This window comes from Schistocerca piceifrons, chromosome 4, assembly GCF_021461385.2.
Source record: "Schistocerca piceifrons isolate TAMUIC-IGC-003096 chromosome 4, iqSchPice1.1, whole genome shotgun sequence".
Lineage (NCBI taxonomy): Eukaryota > Metazoa > Arthropoda > Insecta > Orthoptera > Acrididae > Schistocerca > Schistocerca piceifrons.
In genome coordinates, this window is record NC_060141.1 from 292989061 (window position 1) to 293010483 (window position 21423).

The 21423-nt window shown below is 39.3% G+C and overlaps 1 protein-coding gene across 1 annotated transcript in view; it reads right to left on the bottom strand.

The window, feature by feature from the left end:
• LOC124796280 (integrin alpha-PS5-like) overlaps positions 1-21423 on the bottom strand; it is a 566708-nt gene that overhangs the window by 221765 nt on the left and 323520 nt on the right. The window contains exon 11 of the mRNA XM_047260397.1: positions 14625-14804. Coding sequence (XP_047116353.1) covers positions 14625-14804 — 180 coding nt within the window. The remainder of the gene's footprint in view (positions 1-14624; positions 14805-21423) is intronic.

The following is a 21423-nucleotide window of genomic DNA, read 5'->3' on the forward strand; positions in this document are numbered from 1 at the left end:
AATGGCCTATCATAAGTGACAAAGACACTGAACATCTTTACTTGTTTGAGGGAAATGGTTCCCTAAAGGAAAGTCATTTTTGTTTATGCAGGATGGAGCTCCAGGTCACACAACCAAGGACACCTCACTCACACATAACCACTACCTCTGGCCACTCCAGCCAGAATGCAGCTCTGTCAAATGGAAGCAGCAATACAGAATGGGGTGTGATAGGGGGAGGGATAGCAGGATACACATGGAGAGAGAGAAGTCAGTGCTGCCTGGTGGATCATGCAGGGTCTAGATGGTGGTAGGACAGGTCTACCAGGCACAGCATTGGGAGGCTGTGGGAGAGGGATGAGGCAAAGGGACAGAAAATGAGAGCAGCAGAGAAAGGGAAAAGACTGGTGGTTGGGTGCTTTGGCAGAGAGTGGTGCACAATGAGGGTGAGGGGACATTAATTGGGAAGTGGTGATAGGACAAATGGGGTTGAATGCTGTTAAGGGGAGTTGGAATGCCGGAAAATGGAAAAAATTCACATTTTCAGTTTTTAACCTTATAACTTAATTTGAAATTTTCTGCTTAAAATGGTGCAAAATTTGTTAAGAAATTCCAATTGGAAGTATTTTTATTTAATTTTTCAAAATTACATGTGCGCCCAGCAAAGTTACCCATCTTGTGATTTGTACACATTTAAATCTTCGCATTTCCGAAAACATTACATATAGAAGGCTGTGGATTTCACTCTTCAGTTGTAGAATCTTTGATCCTTCCATAGGTACCATTGTTTTTACGACTAGCTGTGTTTATTGTTCAGTTTTTGATCTGTGAGTGTTTGTTTTGAGCCTCGAGTTTAGTTTGTCGCTCATTTGGAGTTTGTTATCTGTCTTGTTTTGACTTTCAGTGGTGAGTGCGTAGTTTCTACGATGCCTAGGAGTGCATCATTATTTAAAAAGCGAAAGTTTCGCGGTAATAGATTTACAAATAACGTTTGTTCAAGTGATTCTGCTTCAGCACCTGTTGATGCTGGTGAAAGTTCTGACGTTTGTACAGCTGAGATGTGTGAAGGAGACACGCCCACCAGTGCATCAAAAAAGAAGTTATCAAACTGTGCAAGTGAAATTACAGATGAAGCTTCTAATGAACAATATGTTTTAGTCGACTTTCCTGTTTTTACTGAGTTTATGAAGAAATGTTTGTGTTGTAATCTTTGTGGAGGTTCTTTTGATATGAACATAACAAAATCTATAGGACTTTCCTGCAAAATTGCTATAGTTTGTGCCAGTTGTGAAAATGAGACCTGTTTTTGGAGCTCTAAAACATGCAGTAGCAATTTGTTTGAGAGTAATATCAGGCTAATGTATGCAATGAGAGCAATTGGTAAAGGACATACTGCTGCTCAAACATTTTGTGCCATAATGAATCTTCCACCTCCACCTGCTAAAATTGACAATTACACTGAAGTGATAGGAGATGCTGTTCAGTCTGTAGCAGATTTATCAATGAAAGCTGCTGCCAGTGAAGCAAAATATATAAATGAAGGAAACCCAGATATCCCTGTTGCTTTTGATGGAACCTGGCAGAAAAGGGGTCACACATCCAAAAATGCTGTTGCTACTGTTACTAGTGTGGACAGCGGTAAAGTTTTGGACTATGAAGTGCTCACTAAACATTGTTACCATTGTGCATCTGGTAAGATAGAAGCAGCTCACATATGTAGCAAGAATTATGAAGGTACGAGTGGAGGCATGGAGGCTGCCGCTGCTGTGAAAATGTTTAGCAGATCAGAAAAAGAACGGGGAGTATTTTACACAAAATTCCTTGGAGATGGGGACTCCAAGGCATACAAAAGTGTTACAGAATCCATGCCATATGTCAATAAGACAATAACTAAACTAGAATGTGTCGGTCATGTTCAGAAACGAATGGGCACTCGTCTAAGGAAACTGAAACAGAATCTGAAGGACAAAATTTTGTCAGATGGTAAAACCATTAGAGGTCGCCTGTCAGATAAAATTATAAATGAATTACAACAATACTATGGTATGGCAATAAGAAATAATGCAAATAATTTGCAGGAAATGAGACAAGCTGTATGGGCCACATATTTACATCGATCATCAACTGATGATAATCCTCAACATTTTGCTTGTCCAGATGGTCCTCAGTCATGGTGCAATTATAGAAAATCTCAAGCTACTGGGGATCCTTATCACCATAAAAATTATATTCCATTGGCTGTTATGGAAGTAATTAAACCAATATATAGAGACTTGGGGCATCCTGATCTTCTGCGAAAATGTCTTCATGGTTGTACCCAGAATCAAAACGAGTCGTTCAACAACCTCATTTGGACTCGTGTACCTAAGAATGTATTTGTTGGGATAAAAACATTGAAATGGGGAGTCAGTGATGCTGTTATTTCATTCAATGATGGTCATATGGGTAGGCTAAAGGTCATGGCAAGGCTCGGCATTGCTCCTGGTATCAACACCATCAGAGGTCTTCAGCTTCTGGACAGCGTGCGAGTAAGGAAGGCTCAGTATGCAGCTGAATTTAATACAAAAAAAGCAAGGGCAGCAAGGAGAAGAAAGCTTCTAGGTGAAGAAGAAGAACTAGAAGATGACCCTGATTACTCTGCTGGACACTTTTGATAATAGAATAAAAGGTATTTGTGAATTTTCATAATAAATTACTTTAATCGCATTTTCTGGCATTTGACATTTTTAGTGTTACATGTACCTTTATCTCATAAACCACTCAACCAACAACATTCAAATTTTCAGAAATGCTGCAAAACAGTTCAAAGAGGCCACTGAACTAGAATCATGACAAGAACTGGCTTATTCTCTGAACTAGGGAAGTTTATGTTATACTTTTTCCAATAAAAAATGGCTTAATGGTAAAAAATTCATAAATACTATACCAACAAAAAGAAAACATTGGTTCTAGTTCAGTGGGCTCACAATATATGCTGAAAACCTCTGCCAGAATTTCAAAGTTCTGAAGATAATAGTTCCAAAGAAAAAGGTACACAAAGTTAGCAAATTTAACATTGGCGAGATAGGGCATTCCAACTCCCCTTAAGATGGAGGGTGTTGGAACAGTAGGTTACTGTAGGTAGGCTGGGATGATTTCAGGAATGGTGACTGTGTTGTAACGATAAATTTTACATGCACAATTCAGAAAAACTGATGGCAGAGGGGAAGACCCAGATGACCCAGGATGTGGAGCAGCCACTGAAATAAAGCATGTTATGTTCAGCTGCATGTTACGCAACAGGGTGGTCCACTTTGATTTTGGCTAGTGGTGGCTTGGCTTGGTGGTGACCAATGGACAGCTGGTTGACAGCTGGTTGGTAGACACACCAATATGAAAAGCTGTGCAATGACCGCAGCACAGGTGATATATGATGTCTGCATTCATAGGTGGCCCAGCCTCTGATCAAGAAAGATAAGCCTGTGACAGGAATCGAATAGGAAGTGCTGGGTGAGTGCACTGGACAGGTCTTGCACTTGCACTTGTGACAGTAATATATTCTTACCACACAACTCATATTCTGTGATTAATAGTGAGAGCAGGTGAAACGCCACATGGACCTCTCAGAGAAATGAAAACAACAAATAAATGGGTGTGAACTATGTTACAACAAGGGAATTCAAGAGTCAAAACTTCCAAAACAGAACACAAGACGCATAACATGTGGTACCTGTGTAGACCAAACAGGAGTTACATAACATCTGGAGGTCCCTTTGTTACAAATTGCTGTTGCAAATGGACATTACATCATGACACATACACAAATCTGTATATAGTGAACAGACACACCAATTACCAGATGGGCATTTGTAATTTTGTGAAAAAAATATGGGTTAGGAGTGAGATTTGAATCCAAATCTTCACCTTTGCAGTCTAATGCCATGACCACACAACCATGACACAATAGTCATTAACACTGATCGAGATTACACAAGAAAGCCCAGCAGTCATGGCAGAACCAACGTTTGAAATGTCAGAAACAGTATCGCTGTCAACAACAAGAGAAATGGCAGTATCAAGTACATTAGCAGCAGCACCAATAGCAACAACAAGGAACTCATCACAGCCTTATTACGTACAGGTGCAGGAAATCCATCCTTCTCAAGGATGATGGGAATCAATATGACAGAACAAAACATAAATAAAAATGTAACCAATTCTCAACCTAGTCACCTGCAGATTTTAATCTGAAATATTCAGTGCCTTAGAAAGAAATCACTAAAACTTGAGGTAGCAATGGATGGTACAAACATTGACTTCATGTGCATCATGGAGCATTGGTGCAGAAGTTTTGAACTAAGTAGCATTAATATTCATCCATATAAGTTGGCAAGTCAGTATTGTAGAAAAAATGCCAAAAATGGAGGTGTATATATACTTACTAAATCAAGTACCAGTAGAAAAGAATGTGTGAAGCTGAATCATTGGGTGTGGAAAATCGTTTTGAAGCAGCAGATAAATAGTTGCATAAAATACAGGGAAAAGTCATAGTCACAGTAATATACAGACTACTCACTGGGGATACAGACATACTTTAATCAATTACAAACACTGCTTAACATTCTTTTTACTGAAAGAGCCACTTTAGTTGCCTGTAGGGATTTCAACATATATCTTATGAACGAAAGTAGGCTAAAAAATCAATTTCTAATCTGTTATGTAAGTTCAATCTGTTCTCACACATACACAAACCCATATGGATAATATATAATACAAACAGTCTTATAGATAATATATTTTCAAATGTACAACCCACAGATGTAGAAGTACAAATACTGATATGCGGTTATCAGACCATAATGCTCTTGTCCTAAAAATTCCTTCAATGCCACTGCAAGAAAAAAAAGTGTACTTCATCTACAAAAGAACTCCCTTTCAAAAAGGCAACTAACATGCATCAGCACATTGAGAAAAAACAAACACGAGATCCCACAAGAACTTTTACCTCTTCAATTGTTTTTCATAATGATATGATGCTAGTTTCGTACATGCCAAAACAAAACAAGGTAGTTATATTACTTTCAACTATGCATGATCTTGGAACCATTGATGAAGTTACAGGTAAACCAGAGATAGTTTTGGATTAAAATATAACAAAGGGAGGAGCCGACACAGTCGATCAACTGAGTGATGCATATTCTGTCGCATGGATGACAAGAAGATGGCCATTTGTTGTATTCTATGCTCTAACAAACATAGCAGGAATCAATTCCCAAGTAATTTTTTATGCAAATAAGACAAATCCAAAAATGAAGAGAAGAATTGTCTTGAAAGATTTAGCACTGTCTTTTATGAAGCCTCAACTAGTGGAAAGAGCTAACATTCATTCACTTCCTGCCAGCATTGCAACTTTCCTTGTGAAATACAAAGAGCAAAGTGTTGAAAAGAACTGAAGAGTCTACCACTGAGAAAAGAGTTTGATGTGTGACATGTGGATGAGCAAGAAACACATCCACTACAATAAGGTGTAACTCATGCCATAGCTTTGCTTGCAAAGGACATATAAAAACAGTGCATACATGTGAGAAGTGTAAAGCATTTCCCAAAAATATGCAAGACAATCAACTGTTTTTAAATGGAAGGAACTTTGTGATAACTGATACTTCTTATAAAGTCTTTGTCCTTTTATATTGCAATGAAAGCGTGTTTTTGTTTAGTATGTGCTTAAAAAAGTGCTGGAAGAGAATGATACGACAGTTGTGGCAATAGAATGATATGAAAGTTTCTTATTTGTTTAATCACATAGTAAATTAGCAATGTAATATAAGTTTCTTGTATTATTATTTAAATAAACTAAACTTAAACTGTGATTTAGTTCATACATTTTTCCCTTGACAGGATAATAACAGCTTTTGACTATATGTGTACAAAGTGTGACATGTGCCCCCCCCCCCCCCCCCCAATGTTACAAAAATCGGAGCGACTGCTCAAGGGTTAACTGAATGTCTGCAATCTCTCTTCTTGCTACCAAGTCAGTTATCACTTGTTTATAGCATTCCCACAGTTCCAGTTTCCCTAGCAAGAGAATCATTACTTTGTCAATACTTGCAACCTAATGTACACAAGACTCTACTCCTCACCTCTCACATACACAGACAGACCCATCAAAACCCTTCCCATAACAAAGCTGCCATTAATGATTACATTTTCTAGTGCCTCACACTCATTGAACCCATCAACTTTTTATATGTTTGGTGGTCAACAACTTTCTGATCCATAACTAATTCCCCATTGGAGGCCTGATCTATGTACAAATACACTACAGTCAATGGTTCTCTCATGGCCCATTTTTATGCCAAATACTTAATGGGACACCTAAATGGTTTATTTCCATTCATCACACACCTTAAATGAGCTAGTCTGCTTTCGATTCAGGGCAAATGTCTTCATATGTGAACCAAAGACAAGAACAGCATCTGTTTCTTCCACCAAACTCTCAACACATACTACTATAGCCACTTAAATTTGGCTTACTCAGGTCAGGCTCCATAAAAATCTGTATCCATATCAAACACATAACTTATAAACAGTGCTTTATATTTAAACTTGTCAACAACTCCACTCCAAAATCTGTTTATATTAAACATTTTTGTATTAGATCTGCAATGGGTAACACAAGCTGCTCAGTATACTACAAAACTTCATCAGGATCTTTAAAGCTGAGAGAGTCCATGACAATTTTCGAATGAAATTTCTTCATGATGCCAACAAATCCATTTCTGTTGTGAACCAGCCATCAATGAGTACTCTCCTTTTCACACAATGATTCTCAAGCCATGAAAACCTCAATGACATATTTTCTCTCAGGCTTTGTCTACCTCATGTAATGTACAAAGATGAGAGATATCCTGTCAAAACCTCTACCCTCATCCCCAAAGTGGTACGCCCTCACACGTCAACCCATGTTTTATCATAACCTGTCTCAACATAATTACTTCTCCCTATCTTATATTCCAGTGACTGTTCCCCCAATGAAGATCCATGTGCTAGACCTCTCTCATACAGTAAGCTACTACCTCCTACTGCAAATAGTAACCACTATTTCCTATCCAGTCAGAGACAGATCTCTGTGTGGAGGCAGCCATATGATATACTAAGAGCTCAGCACTTACTGTGCAGTGTTCTACGTGGACATGACAACTAACCAGCTGTCTACTTACTCAAATGGCTGCTGCCAAACTGTGCCTAACCATTAACTCAGTAACATGGATGATGAACATGAAGCATCACAACATCAGTGACTACAATATTAACAAAATTTCATAAAATGTGTGTTCTGCATCCCTCTACAAGCACATGCTACCTTGAAATGTACAGAGGAGAACTGTCCAGCATTGGCTCTGTTCACATAAAACCTTTTTTACAGACTTTCAGCAGCCTACAATAGTTTTCCAGTAGAGTTCCATTCTTTTATCTCCTTCCCATTCCCTTGCTGTCACCCTTTCCTCTACTATCATTTTCAAACTTCTTCCTCTTCTGTCATGACACTGTAATTTCCTGCTACAAGTGCTCCTTCTCACTCTTTCCCTCATGATCTAATTTCTCAGTTTAGTGAGTGTGTCCAGAATTGAAAGTCATTTGGTCACTGTTGCTAAGATTACTTTCTCCTCATTTCTTGACTCTCAGTACATTTATATTCTCTCCTTGCTCCACCGCATATCCCATGTCCCTATATTTTAATCCCTACCATAATACCTATCTGATTGGACAAAACTGTTCATAGACAGTGACACCAAAGTCACAAAAGTGGGTGAGAGTATCTAGTAAATGCTGCTGCTACTGTCCTCAGGATGCCACATTCAACAGTAAAAATCAAACAATGGAAAATCCAGGATGGACTGTAACCATATAATGAATAGGAAAGTTGCTACTCACCATATAATGGAGATGATGAGTCGCAGACGGACACAACAAAAAGACTGTCACAATATATGCTTTTGGCCGACAAGGCCTTTGTTGAAAACAGACAGCAGACACACACGCACACACACACACACACACACACACACACACACACACACACACACACACATACACACGACTCAAGGCTCTGGCATATGAGGCCACACTCAGTCACACAGTCAATAGTTATGTATTCCTCTATATCCTGGGGTCTATTCTAGTGACATGAGGAGTGCAGCTGACACCACCAGCAAGAGAGATTAAGTCTGTCCTAGCACTAATCATAATGAGTATGCTTGTGTTAATAGTATAACACGTCCCACAGCAATCACTATATGAAACCAACTTACCTGTTTTTGGGATACTCATTTGAATAACTCTGTAACTATGATTCTGTGCTCATTATTGATGTTTTGGCTATAACATGGATTTCATTTTGCAGCTTTTGGAACTGTCTTGAGTAGGCAAGCTTTCAGACTTTTAGGTACAATTTGATATTTGACATTTGGGTTGCTATGTTCTGATCTTTTTACATCATAGTGTTTTTCCCACAGTGTTTCTCCTAAGCCATACATCCCTCTCCTAACCCACATGTTCCTCTCCCCCATAACCATTCACCACCACTCTCTCTGATGCTACACCTCATTTAACACAACTGTTTAGGAAATTAAACATGATGATTGGCAGACAATTAGAAAGCTTCCAACAGCAAGGGTGAGAGGAAATTGTTTTAGAAATCTGCAGATTTGGCACAGACACACTGTTAGCTTTCCCTGTCACTGCTCAGTCTTCTGAAATTTGAAATGTCTAATTTTAGGACTATCAATCACACATCCCAACTCATCCTCATTCCAATTCTCTCCCACTCCTCTTTTGTACTCTGAAGGTATGAACACTTCCAACAACTTGTTGCATCACAAGCCAGTGTGCCAGAATGTGACACAATATAAAGTAGCAGAGCAAAATCTCAAATGCCCAATAGAAAACATTATTTTTATCTCTAAGTCACCCATACATAGTGCATCTTCTTAATAAAAGCCACTTATAGAGTTAGGAAGTGGGACTGTGCCGATGCAACAAGTAATATTGGTGCACTTGACACACACACACACACACACACACACACACACACACACACACACACACACACATACAGCTGTACTCCCTGCAATACAATGTCAGTATTTAACTGATGTACACTGGCACTACATGAGAGTATCGTAAATCATGGTTGAACTTCCATTAGTATATAATGAAATTTTGTATACTGACAAGAATATTCTTTAATAAATATGTAGTTATCAGTGACAGCATCTCTTATTCCAGAAGAACAGCAGTTGATAAGAGCTCAATATTTTCTTCATCATTATGTGGTTTCTTTAATTTTTATGTGAACAGTGCACCTAATCATTCAACCTTGATTCAATTCATTGGTGGAAATAAGAACAGATTTCTGTAAAAATATAACTCATACACACACAATACATTGGTTTTCTGCATACTTTTTCATTGTTTTAGCCAATTTGAGAAAAGAAATAAGCCAACTGAGACCCAGTGTGAGCAATTTTTCCAATATTGACAGTAACGTGGATCACTGTCAGTTCCAGTAAATACTGTATGTTAATTCCTAAATAATCTCAAAAAAATTTTGTTACACCAGATAATTATGGAAATGGCTGAGAGGAGGGAGAGTGGGAGAAACAGAGAGAAAAATGGGAGAGGAGGGCGAGAAGCAGGTGTGAGGCTGCAATAAGATGAGACACGCATGCAGGCACTCGAGAAAATGCACATGTGGGCCTCTCCATATGACCCATTAAAGGCTGTTTGGAACACCAAGCTAGGAGGAATGCCAAGGCACCTAAATATAAAATTTAAGAAGAAGAACCCACAGTTTTACTACAACAGTCACAGTGAAACTTCAGTCTGATATTAAACTTTCATTTACAGATTATTTAAAGTATCTGACATGCTCAGTAGAAAAATCACATATAAAGCCTGATGAATTGAAAATAAGGTAGTATTTTCTCAACAGTGAGTAAGTTAATTTGATATACAAGAAAGGTAAGCTCCAATATGAGTACATACCTGACAAATCAATTTTGTTAGAGGAGCAGTTGCCACCATTTGAAATATTCAAACGATTGCTGTCAGGCAATACTCCTATCAAGAATAGGATTATCAGAGAGCATGCGGTGTGTGGTGGTTATTTGATTACAAGACCCTATGAAGCTACCCCGATTTATATTTGAGGCACTGAGAACCACAAGGGCCTAAAGCCCAAACACAAAGTTTTAAGAAAAATAGATGTTCTTGAAAATAAAATTTGTAGACAAATCACCAGTCTCATAGATCTGGACTGTTTTTGGCCAAGTCTCAACACACCATATTTCATATGAAACAACAAGGTACCCTCCGTATATTATGAAATATTAATTAAAATTTAGGACTATATTTATTATTAATGTAAATTAAGAAAATTTGCATATGCAGGCTAGTGACAACAGTGTTTCTGACAGTTGTAAAGTTTGTAATTAATGTGAAACTAGACTCACAAAATAAAGAGCAGACACCAAATGCACCACATGCACAATTATGACCTATTCCAACACTTTCTGGTACTCACTATCATCATTTTTATGTGGACTGAGCTTCTGATAAAACTGCTGATGTACCCATGACTATGGGGTAATACTACTATATACATGATGTAGAGGTTAAATTATTTTGGCATGGCTAGAAAACAACTGAGCAGTGCTTTGTGCTTAGGTTCAAAAATGGTTCAAATGGCTCTGAGCACTATGGGACTTAACTTCTAAGGTCATCAGTCTCCTAGAACATAGAACTACTTAAACCTAACTAACCTAAGGACATCACACACATCCATGCCCGAGCCAGGATTCGAACCTGCAACCGTAGCGGTCACGCGGTTCCAGACTGTAGTGCCATTAACCGCTTGGCCACACTGGCCGGCTTTGTGCTTAGGGCTCATATGAAAATGAATACAAAAGAAATCGGTGAGGCAGCTTTTCTTGAACATTCATATAAAAAATATGGGCCTACAGATATAGATAAAACTGGTTCATAATAAGATCAACAGATGTAAGGAGCATGCAAGCATACATGCTACAAACTCAAAAGTGATGGCAGTGTGCTTTAGGCCCTTATGGTTCTCAATGCTTCATTTGAAAACTGATGCCTTGCTACTGCCCCCATGTGTTTGAAAACTTCTGTTCACTCTACATACCGGATTCAGCTCTTTATGTCACTCCACCTGATTTAGCGTGGGATGCTTTATTGAAAGCCACTTATATAAAATTTCAGCCCATTGCTAACACAGAACTGTTACAATTTGTTGAGCATGGTATCAGAGACACTGTTTTTTAATGTTCACATAGGTGGGCAGTTGAAAACAACCAATTCATGGCAATTTATGTTAACAATATTTATGACTATTATGTTACATATCTCATCATTAATAAATAATTTCTACTGATGGGCAATGATGCATACACCCTCCCCCCTCCCCTCCCTTTTCAAGTGCCACTGTTGTCATGTAATGCACTAAACACATTTTTGAATTTTTATGAAGTTGATTCTGTATTAATGTTAATATGTATTGCTAAAAACTGCTCTCACTGAGTCTCCACTGACTTATTTCCTTTCTCTAATTGACTCAAACAGTGATAATCTTTTTGTAGAAAAGCAGATGTGGTGAACATATGTATTGGGTTTTTTCAGTGACCTGTTCTTTTTTCTGCCAATGTAATGAATTAAGGTAGAAGGGTTAGTGGCCATGCTGACATAAAAAATAATTGAACCAAGTGGTTTACATGAAAATGTCAAGCTCATAGTAACTGCAGTTATTCTGCCATGAAAAAAGCTTTCAACAGTGATTCCAGATCAATGTGATTATGTATCAGCTACATGTGTAATGTTGCTTTTTCTTTTAATTTAAGCATGGGTATTTACTCATTTGAAATGCAGGATCACACAACGATATTGTGAATGTGATCTTGGACTTCTTTTCTTGCAATGCCTCTATACTGACGTCATGAGATCAACAGTGGAATTGTACCTCAAAACTCCACAGCCTTCCTACTATTTTCTTTGTTCTACTATGACCCAGCTATCTCCCACATTTAGGTTTTCTCAATTTGCCAACTGCTAATAAGTTATTTCTGGCATGGTTACTTCACAAATCATGGCCTATGAAGTAGTCACAGGCCTTTTTACCTATGAGGAGTGATCCATATTGATTGACACTTTATTCATTCCCATCATTCATTGTATGCCATCTGATGCACCATTACAGTCATAAGTATGTGGTACTTTATCCTCTCACTGGTTACAAGACAATCATTATAAGCACACAGTGCAGCCCATTTTCCCAACTGCTTCATTTCAAGAGCAAATATCTTGGAGTGTAATCATCAAGGACGGCACTGGATGATGAAGTTTCTGTTGAAGGAGGGTGTAAACAGTTCAGATATTCACAGGTGATTGGCAGCACTAAGTGGAGAATATGCAGCACCACAAAAAATTCTGTGCAGTTGGGCATAAGGCTAGAAAATTGGCCACATATCAAAGGAGAAAGAACCAGTGCTGGTAGAAAAGAGACTGTGGTAATATCAGGCCGCATCTCAAGAGTGGAAATCATATCTATGCGAATAAATGCATCAGGTCCACGGAACTATTGACGGTCACATGACTTAACTGAAGCACTCTGCACCTCACAATGAACAAACATCTTAAGCTTGGAAAGGTGTCCACTACATGGGTGCCCAAATCACTGAATGCAGCACAAACACAACAGCACAAGGACATGTGCAGTGATCTCCTTCAAAACCACCATAAGGATCCAGAAAGTTTTGTGTCCAGAGTTGTGACAAGACTTGGGTCCAGTGCCATGAGACACAGACTGAAGCACAATCAATGTAGTGGCCACATACAGGCCATTCCCTGCTGAAAATGTTCTGTACGGCATGTTCTGTGGGAAAACACATAATGATAGTCTTTTGGAAGGATGGAATCCTCCTGATTGACTGGCTGGAACCAGGAACCATTATTAACAGCACAGTGATGTGAAGGCTCTTTGGAGGTTGTGCCATGGAATTCAAAAGAAATGCCCAGGAAAATGGGCAGAACAAATGTTCTTGCAACATGACAACACTCATCCCCAAAAACTAGTCAGATGACCAAGGCTTCCATTACCGACATGGTGCTCCAGGTACAGCCACATACACCATATTCTCCTGACTTGGACCCTTACCACCTATTCAGGGCTATGAAAAACCCCTGAGCAGACATCATTTCATATATGTCCACAGGTGTGAGCAGCTGTACTGTGATACACGTGAAAGACTCCGAAAAAAGGTATTCGAGGAGGGCCTACCAAGTGTGTGCAGCTCAATGGAGACTATGCTCAGAAAGTGCATGTGCCTGTTAAAGCATAGAGGTTATTACAGATAAACAATATTAGAGAAGGGAAGTTGATACTCGCCATATAGTGAAGATGCTGAGTCACAATAGGAACAACAACAACAAAATTCACACAATTATAGCTTTCAGCCGTTAATGCCTTTGTCAAAAGGCCCAAACCTATAATTGTGTGAATCTTTTTGTTGTACCTATTGTGACTCAGTATCTCTGCTATATGGTGAGTAGCAACTTTCCTTCTCTAATATTGTTACATTCCATCCTGGATCTTCCATTGTTTGATTATTACAGAGAGAGAGATAATAAACTTCAGCCCTTGACCACCATATTCATGGAATAAGTGAACATAACTTTATTTGATAATTTCTCCAATGTATTTGCAACTACTTTCACATGTCAAGAAGCAAAGTGGTTTTAATGTTAAACACGCAGGAGAAAAATGCCTTGCATGGTGAAGAAAGCTTTTGGAATTGGACTTTTGGATACAACATGCCTCTTGTTACACCGATCAAAAACTGATTAATACATGTATAGAGAATAATTTTAAATTACTTTTGACAGTTAGTTATTTGTCTTTGATGAAGGTTGTGAAGGTGATTAGTGAAAGCTTGGGACAGTACATAAGTTGCTGTAGCAAGAGAGCTGAGAACATTTTATCCATTCATGCCTGATGTCTTCACAGTTCGCTGTATGTATTTGCTCACACTATTTCTGACTGTTAATACAGAGCAATGTTTCATGCTGAGTCACAACACAGACAGAGAGAAATACCATATGTGTGATAACATAATTGCATTGGAAAGTTCATTCTCTCCTCTTATAACTGACAGAGTAAATTGTTATGAATGAATATATTGTGTTGAGGTTCAGGAAATTCCTTTGTAATTATCATATAATTCAGTGGGATAGAACTAAACTAAACTCCTGCTGAACAGGTCATGAAGGCCCAACAGTACCAACTGGCCACTGTGTCATCCTCAGGCCATAGGTGTCACTGGATGCGGATATGGAGGAGCATGTAGTCATCACACTGCTCTCCCAGCCATATGTCAGTTTCCGAGACAAAATTCAGTGAGATGCTCAGTAATTATTCAGTAATTAGGGTTTTCCCACCTTGGGTCAACTTCTGTAAAATTTCATGACCAACAAAACACATCATAATATAATGTATTAAAATAATCTGCGCCACACATTACAACATCATAGTGTTTGCTGAGGCTAATGCAGGAATTTTACTAACAAATACATTCCAGGTATGTAAGTTTTACCTTTAATACCATTACTGTCTATGTCTGCTGCATTTGAAAGACTAATGCCAAAACCTCGAAGATGTGGATAAATAAGGGCAGCAGTAATTTTTTGTGACAGTTTCAGACCTTCATAACCTCCATTATAGATGTATACTGCACCACGTCCATTGTCTTCATATGGAGCACCAACAGCTACATCTGAAACAATACTCACTGTAAATCCTAGGCATCTTGTGTTGTGTATAAATAAACAACATGCAGGAAAAATCTAGGTTAAACTTTGTTAAACTATCAGATTCATTTGCGTTACATCACATTCATAAAATAAGTTGTATGTTAATGATATTATATTTTAGATACAAGAAAAAGAGTGGAAAAGTCAGACTTATTTTACACTATGATAATATCCATATAAAATAGTTAATTTTATACACACAGTTCCCACTCATTTAAACAAATGTTTTTATTTCACTGTAACTCTTACATCAGGGACACATTGTGAGAGAGCACAGCTATTTAAAAGAATCATATAAAAAAAATTCAGGTTCAACAATGAAGTTCCAAAATGTAAACAATAACAGAAAGATATAAAAGACAAATCTATTTTTTAAATGTAATTGATTTTACAAATATTAATAGTGAGTAAGGAAATAAGTCAATAGACTGCCATGGACTGTCAGTGGGAAATTATCTATGCTGGTATCTACACATACATCTACATTTACATCAATACTGTGCATATCACTGTGAATTGGATGGCAGAAAGTACCTCACTGTATCACAATTTGGGACATCTTCCCACTCCATTTCCATATGGAGTGCAGGTCGATAGTCTACTTAAATGCCTCTGTGAATGCTATGACTAATGAGATTTGATTTGATTTATTTCTTAATTTCCATGAAATTTATTTGCATTTTGAGAATTTTGTAATTCTGAATGTAGACTCATGGAAGAGCAGATGACACGATGTTTGACTTAGTGCTGGGAGATGTTAAAGAGGTTTTCTAAGAAACAATAACAGTACACAGATAACATCATGACAGGTGACAAGACTTGGCTGTAGTATTATGATGCACTGACTAAGACTCAAAACAAAGTTTGGGTCTTTGAAGGTGACATAGTGCCTGCCCAAAGTCAACCAGTCTTTTAAGAACCTGCAACCAAAGTAAAGAAAGGACACTTGGTTCCTCCATCACGACAATGCTCCAGCTCACCACACCAAACTATGCACCAACATTTGAGGGGTAAGGACTGAAATTCCTTGACCACCCTTCTTACAATCCAGACTTTGCTCCTTGTGACTTTTCACTGTTCCTGCATGTGAAAATGAAGTTGAAAGGAGTGTAGTTTTCAAGTGATGAAGACCTCCTGAAGGCTTGGGCCAACGAGTGTGCCTTACTTCCTACAGAAACTTGGGAGAACTGGTTTAGGAATTGGTTTTGAAAGATGTAGAGGTGTATTCAGTGTGGCAGAAATTACATCAAAAAACTTAAATAAATAAAGCTGTATTACAAAACTTTCCAAGTACCCCTTGTAAAATTGCGAATGACTGATGTGTTGTCCAAAGGATACTACTCTTTCCACTTTTTAACGTGTGATGCTTTATATTTAAAAACATCTAAAGCAAGTTACCAATATTTGCATTTGAAACTTATCAATATCTGACTAATTATATAATCATCCTTTATCAGACAATACTGAACTACAGGTAACTGCATCATCTGTAAAATGTCTGATTTTACCACTAATATTGTTTGCAATATACAATGCGAACAGCGAGAGTCCCAATATAGTTACCTATGACATGCATGAAGTTACTTCTACATCTGTTGATGAATCTCCATTCAAGATAACATGCCGTGTCCTAGCCTCCAACAAATTCTCAATCCAGTCACAAATACCGTATAATACTCCATGTGATCATGCTTTTGGTAATGAGCTTATGTGAAATGCTGAGTCAAATGCCTTTCAGAAGTCAAGGAACACAGCAAATACCTGACTGATGTGATTCCCTGTTTGTATCAAAACATGTGGTGTGTGATAGAAATCTTCTCAGTGACAAATCTAAAGTGTTCAGTGAGAACAATTTACGTGTGCAACAATAAGAATGCAGTGGGAATGCATTTACATCTGTTGGACGAATATTATGAAAACTGACCCTCAAAACCAACGTTTCATGGCAATTAATCTATAAAAAAACACACCACATGTCATAAAGAAAGTGTGTAAACTGTCTGAGGATGAATCACAATGATTCAAAACTGGTAACGGTATCCTTTGAATAAAGGAACTGAATGTAAATTTGTGGCTGGTTGCTGTCCTAACATCATCAACATTTGTCTTCAAACAACAGCCATGGTCTCCATCATGTCATCATATGACAAAATTACATTCTGCTACTGTCCTCTTGACAGCCAAATGTCTATCATTCAGCCTCTTCCCTTCTATAGGCTTATCCTTTTTTTTAATCATAGTCTCTCTTTACAAGCTTCTTTACAGTAACTGTATACCATGGAGAATCCCCCCAACATGGAGAATCCTTCCCACCATAAGCAGTTTTTCTAATTACAAATCTATCCCGTGGTTTGTCAGCTACTCTTTTAAACTTGAGCCATATCTCCTCTACATTTTCAAGTTATAAAGGGAAGGTAAACATTTAAGGCATGATGTAATCTTGAAGTCTGAGAGGTGGCCGTACGGTGTGGCCAGCACGGGTGATAGCAATAGGGGTAGGAGGATTCAGGAAAGGCGAAAGAGAAAGGGGGGGGGGGGGGTTACTCTTATAAATAAAACATTATTGGAGTCTACATAGGCTGAAATGTCATTTTGTAAAGTACCAGGAGCCACAATGAAGCACTGTAATAGCTTAATGTCTTTCTGGTCAGATGGCATAGAATTGTTTTGAATTTCAAATAAAAAAAGAAAAGTGTCTACAAGTTGTATTTTTATAGAGTCCACATCATAGTCACTCAAGTTCACTTGAAACACTAGTTCATTACTGCTGGCACTCGGAGGCGTGAAGTATAAAAGAGGGGGGCCTTGACTTGCAGAGAGTGTTTGATTAGCTTGTGGAGAAGGGCGAGGACAGGCCTCTGAAGTTTTCTGCAAAACAAATTCATTATTGTGTATGTCGGTGTAGTTAAGGATCCATGCTGGTTTCAAGCGCTCAATGGACACAACAGATGGTTTGTTCTTAAAGAGGATCGTATAAGCATTTTCAGAGCGTGACAGGACCCGGTATGAACCAGTGTAGGGTGGAGTAAGGGGTGGACGCACGGTGTCTTATCTAAGCATCACGTAGTTACAAGAACTGAGGTGTGGGTGAATGAAAACCAGAGGGGTAGCATGCGATCGAGGTTGCGAAATCGTAACTTGGTGATATACTGTCGAACCTATCGTACCAACTCGGGAAGTTGATCCTCGGGAAGTAGAGGAGGATCACCAAGAAAATCCGCCGGAAGTGTGAGGTTTTCTCCGTATACCATCTCAGCAACTGACGCTTTAAGGTCTTCTTTGAAAACCGTCCTCAAACCTAAAAGCACCCAGGGGAGTGCCTCAGTCCAAGAGGAAGAATGACACATGAGAGCAACCTTCAGGGTACGGTGCCATCATTCTATTAGGCCGTTAGATTGCAGGTGATAGGCTGTAGTTCTGGATTTGTTGATACCACACAGTTGACAGAGGCAAATAAACAGATTAGATTCAAACTGTCTCCCCTGGTCTGTGGTAAGTGAAGTAGGGCAACCAAAACGAGAAAGCCAATGGTGGACAAAAGCGTTAGCTACAGTGTTGGCCGTAATGTCTGCGATAGGGATAGCCTTGGCCCAAAGTGTGGTACGATCTATCATGGTCAGTAAGTAACGCAAGTTGTTAGATACCGGTAATGGACCGACGATGTCTAAATGGACATGACGGAATTTACCTGAGGGCACAGTAAATTTGCCTAATGGGGGCTTAGTATGTTTGTGTATTTTGGCTCTCTGGCAAGGTATGCATGCTCTTGCCCACTGATTACAATCTCTTTTTACATTAGGCCAAATGTATCTCTCTGTATGAGGTGCGTAGTCACGTGAATGCTCGGGTGAGCAAGATTGTGGATTGTGTCGAAAACATCTTTCCTAAGAACTTTAGGGACTATAGGACAAGGATGACCTGTTTCAATGTCACAATACAAAGAGCAATCATCATTAGGGAAGGGAAGTAGAGCAATTTGTAAGGAAGTATCAGAGTCAGAGAGAAGGTGCTGTATCTCTGGGTCAGACAGCTGGAGCTCGTGTAAGCGGTGAGGATCAATAGCTGTCTTTAGGGAGGACAGGCGTGACAGGTAAGTCTGCTGCAACATTGTCATTACCCCTGATATATTGAAAGTCTGAAACATATTGTAATACCAAATCCATATGACGAAACCTTCTGAGTAGTACATCTAATGCTGGTTTGCGGAGAGCCTCGACAAGGGGCTTGTGAACTGTGTAAACTGTCACAAGTCGGGCTTCAATATCTGTACGAAAGTACTTTATGGCCTCATAAATGGCGTAAATTTCATGATCAAATGTGGACCACTTTCTTTGCGCTTCAGTGAGCTTTTTTGAAAAGAAACGGAGGGGTGTAGTACCTGTTGGTAGGGTCTGTTGCAAAACTGCACCAATGGCATTATCGCCAGCGTCTGTGGTTATAGTCAGGGAGGCGCCAGGGTGAGGGTGAGACAGGGTAATAGCGTTCACCAAGGCATACTTAAGCGAGTTGTAAGCTCACTGCATGGTCTGATCCCATTCTATGTGTCTGTCACCTGTGGTATTCTTTCCCTTTAAGGCCTCAGTGAGAGGGGCTTGAAGAGATGCCGCATGTGGAATGTGGAGTCTAAAACAATTTACCATTCCAAGGTATCTACGTAACTCTTTATAGGTTTGAGGGAGGGGAAGGTCAAGTATTTGTTGTACTCTATCTGAGGTGGGATGAATGCCCTCAGTATTGACCAAATGTCCCAGGAAAATAACCTCTGGCTTCTCCAGTGGGGATTTGTCATGATTAATCTCAACTCCGTGTCAAGCCAATCTATCAAAAACCTGTTGAAGGTGTTGTTTGTGTTCCTCAGCAGTTGTGGAGAAAATAATAATGTTGTCTAGGTAGGCATAGCAAAAATTAAGGCCACATAGAATGATGTCAATGAATCTTTGCCAGGTCCGGGCGGCATTCTTCAATCCATAAGACATAAACAAATATTCATATAGTCCAAATGGGGTGATGATAGCAGTTTTGAGGATATCTTCTGGGTGCATCGGAATCTGATGATATAACTTTTTGCAGTATAACACAGAGAAAAAATTGGCACCGAACATGGATTGTGAAAAATCATGGAGATGTGGAACAGGGTAGTTATCAAGTATTGTTCTGGCGTTCAAACGCCTATAGTCTCCACAGAGTCGAAATGAATTGACCTTTTTGGGAATGACATGTATTGGGGAATACCACGCACTGTCCAAGGGGTGGACTATACCCAAGCGTAAAAGTGCATTAATACGTTCTTTGGCAGCGGTAATTTTTTTGCATTGAGGCGTCGGGGGCGAGATCGGAGAGGTGGTACCTCAGTTGTGATAAGCCTGTGACAGATGCCCATAGTAATGGCCTTGATTTTGTGAATAGGTGTGTCCAAAATACGTGGAGGGATGCAGGAAGGAGAAATGTTATCGTCGGTACGTGGTAAGTATGAAAGGGAACTAACCTAAAATAAGTTATCATTGAACGGTAGTTCAGTGAAAGCTGCAGTGTTGTCCGCGGAGCTGCGCTGTGCGACAGCTGGTGGGGTTCCATTGACTATGGTGTTACTGCATGAAGGAACCATTGTGCGCGCATGTGTGGCGTCGCCTGAAACAGCTGTCGCCTCTGTGTTTTGATGAAAGGCAGACGGTGAAGTGCAGGGTGGGGGTTTGCTGGGCGGGTTGCCATCTTCGCTGTCCGGGTCGTGGCAGGCGCTGCTGTGGCTGCGTATAAACAGCAGTGCAGTATGCAGGTCCTATGTAGTTTTGTGCATGTTATTACTTTTAATCTTGATCTCCTCTCTAAACCCGCACAATTCATCAGTCAGGACATCACAACGTTGAAGTAGCTTTGCATTGTCTTCGGACAGTTGGTCAATTTCAAGGCATTGTGTAACTAAGTTCACTACAGCAGCTTTGACCTCCTTAGATAGAATAGAAACTGTCTCTTTGTCTTGTTGACAGGACATATTCGAGCTGCATTCTGTCAGCGTGGATGGGGAAAATCTCACCAATAATTTTTGTTCAAAATCCACTGAGCAGAGGGCAGGTGTAATTAAGCCCAAAGGAAAGTTATGAGCAGTTAAGAAGTCCAATCCTAATACTGGCACATTGATTTCTTCTACCGAAAATGTCCATTCATAATTATGTGTATCATCGAGGTAAATGCGAAGTTGCGTTACACCATAAACCTTTAATGAGGAATTGTTGGCTGCTCTGATTTGGTGAGGCGAATGCATGATTGTAGAAGTGACCATTGAACGTGGAATGATGATCACATCAGCACCAGTGTCCACTAAAAACCATTTCTGAGAAGCTATATCCTGGATATACAAACGTCCGGGAGAATAATTCGGAAGTACTAGCCTGTGATCTGTTAGATGACTTGACATCACAGTGGGGACCGGTGCGCCTATAGCGGCCCACCATGTGTGTTTGGGTGCATTGCACAGGGTGAGCAGCAATTCCTGGCTGTATTACCATAAACAGAGTGATACCAGCAGAGAGGATAAACTTGCTGATCCTGTGTTGTTACCGGGTGAAGGACGTCACTTGAAGTTGT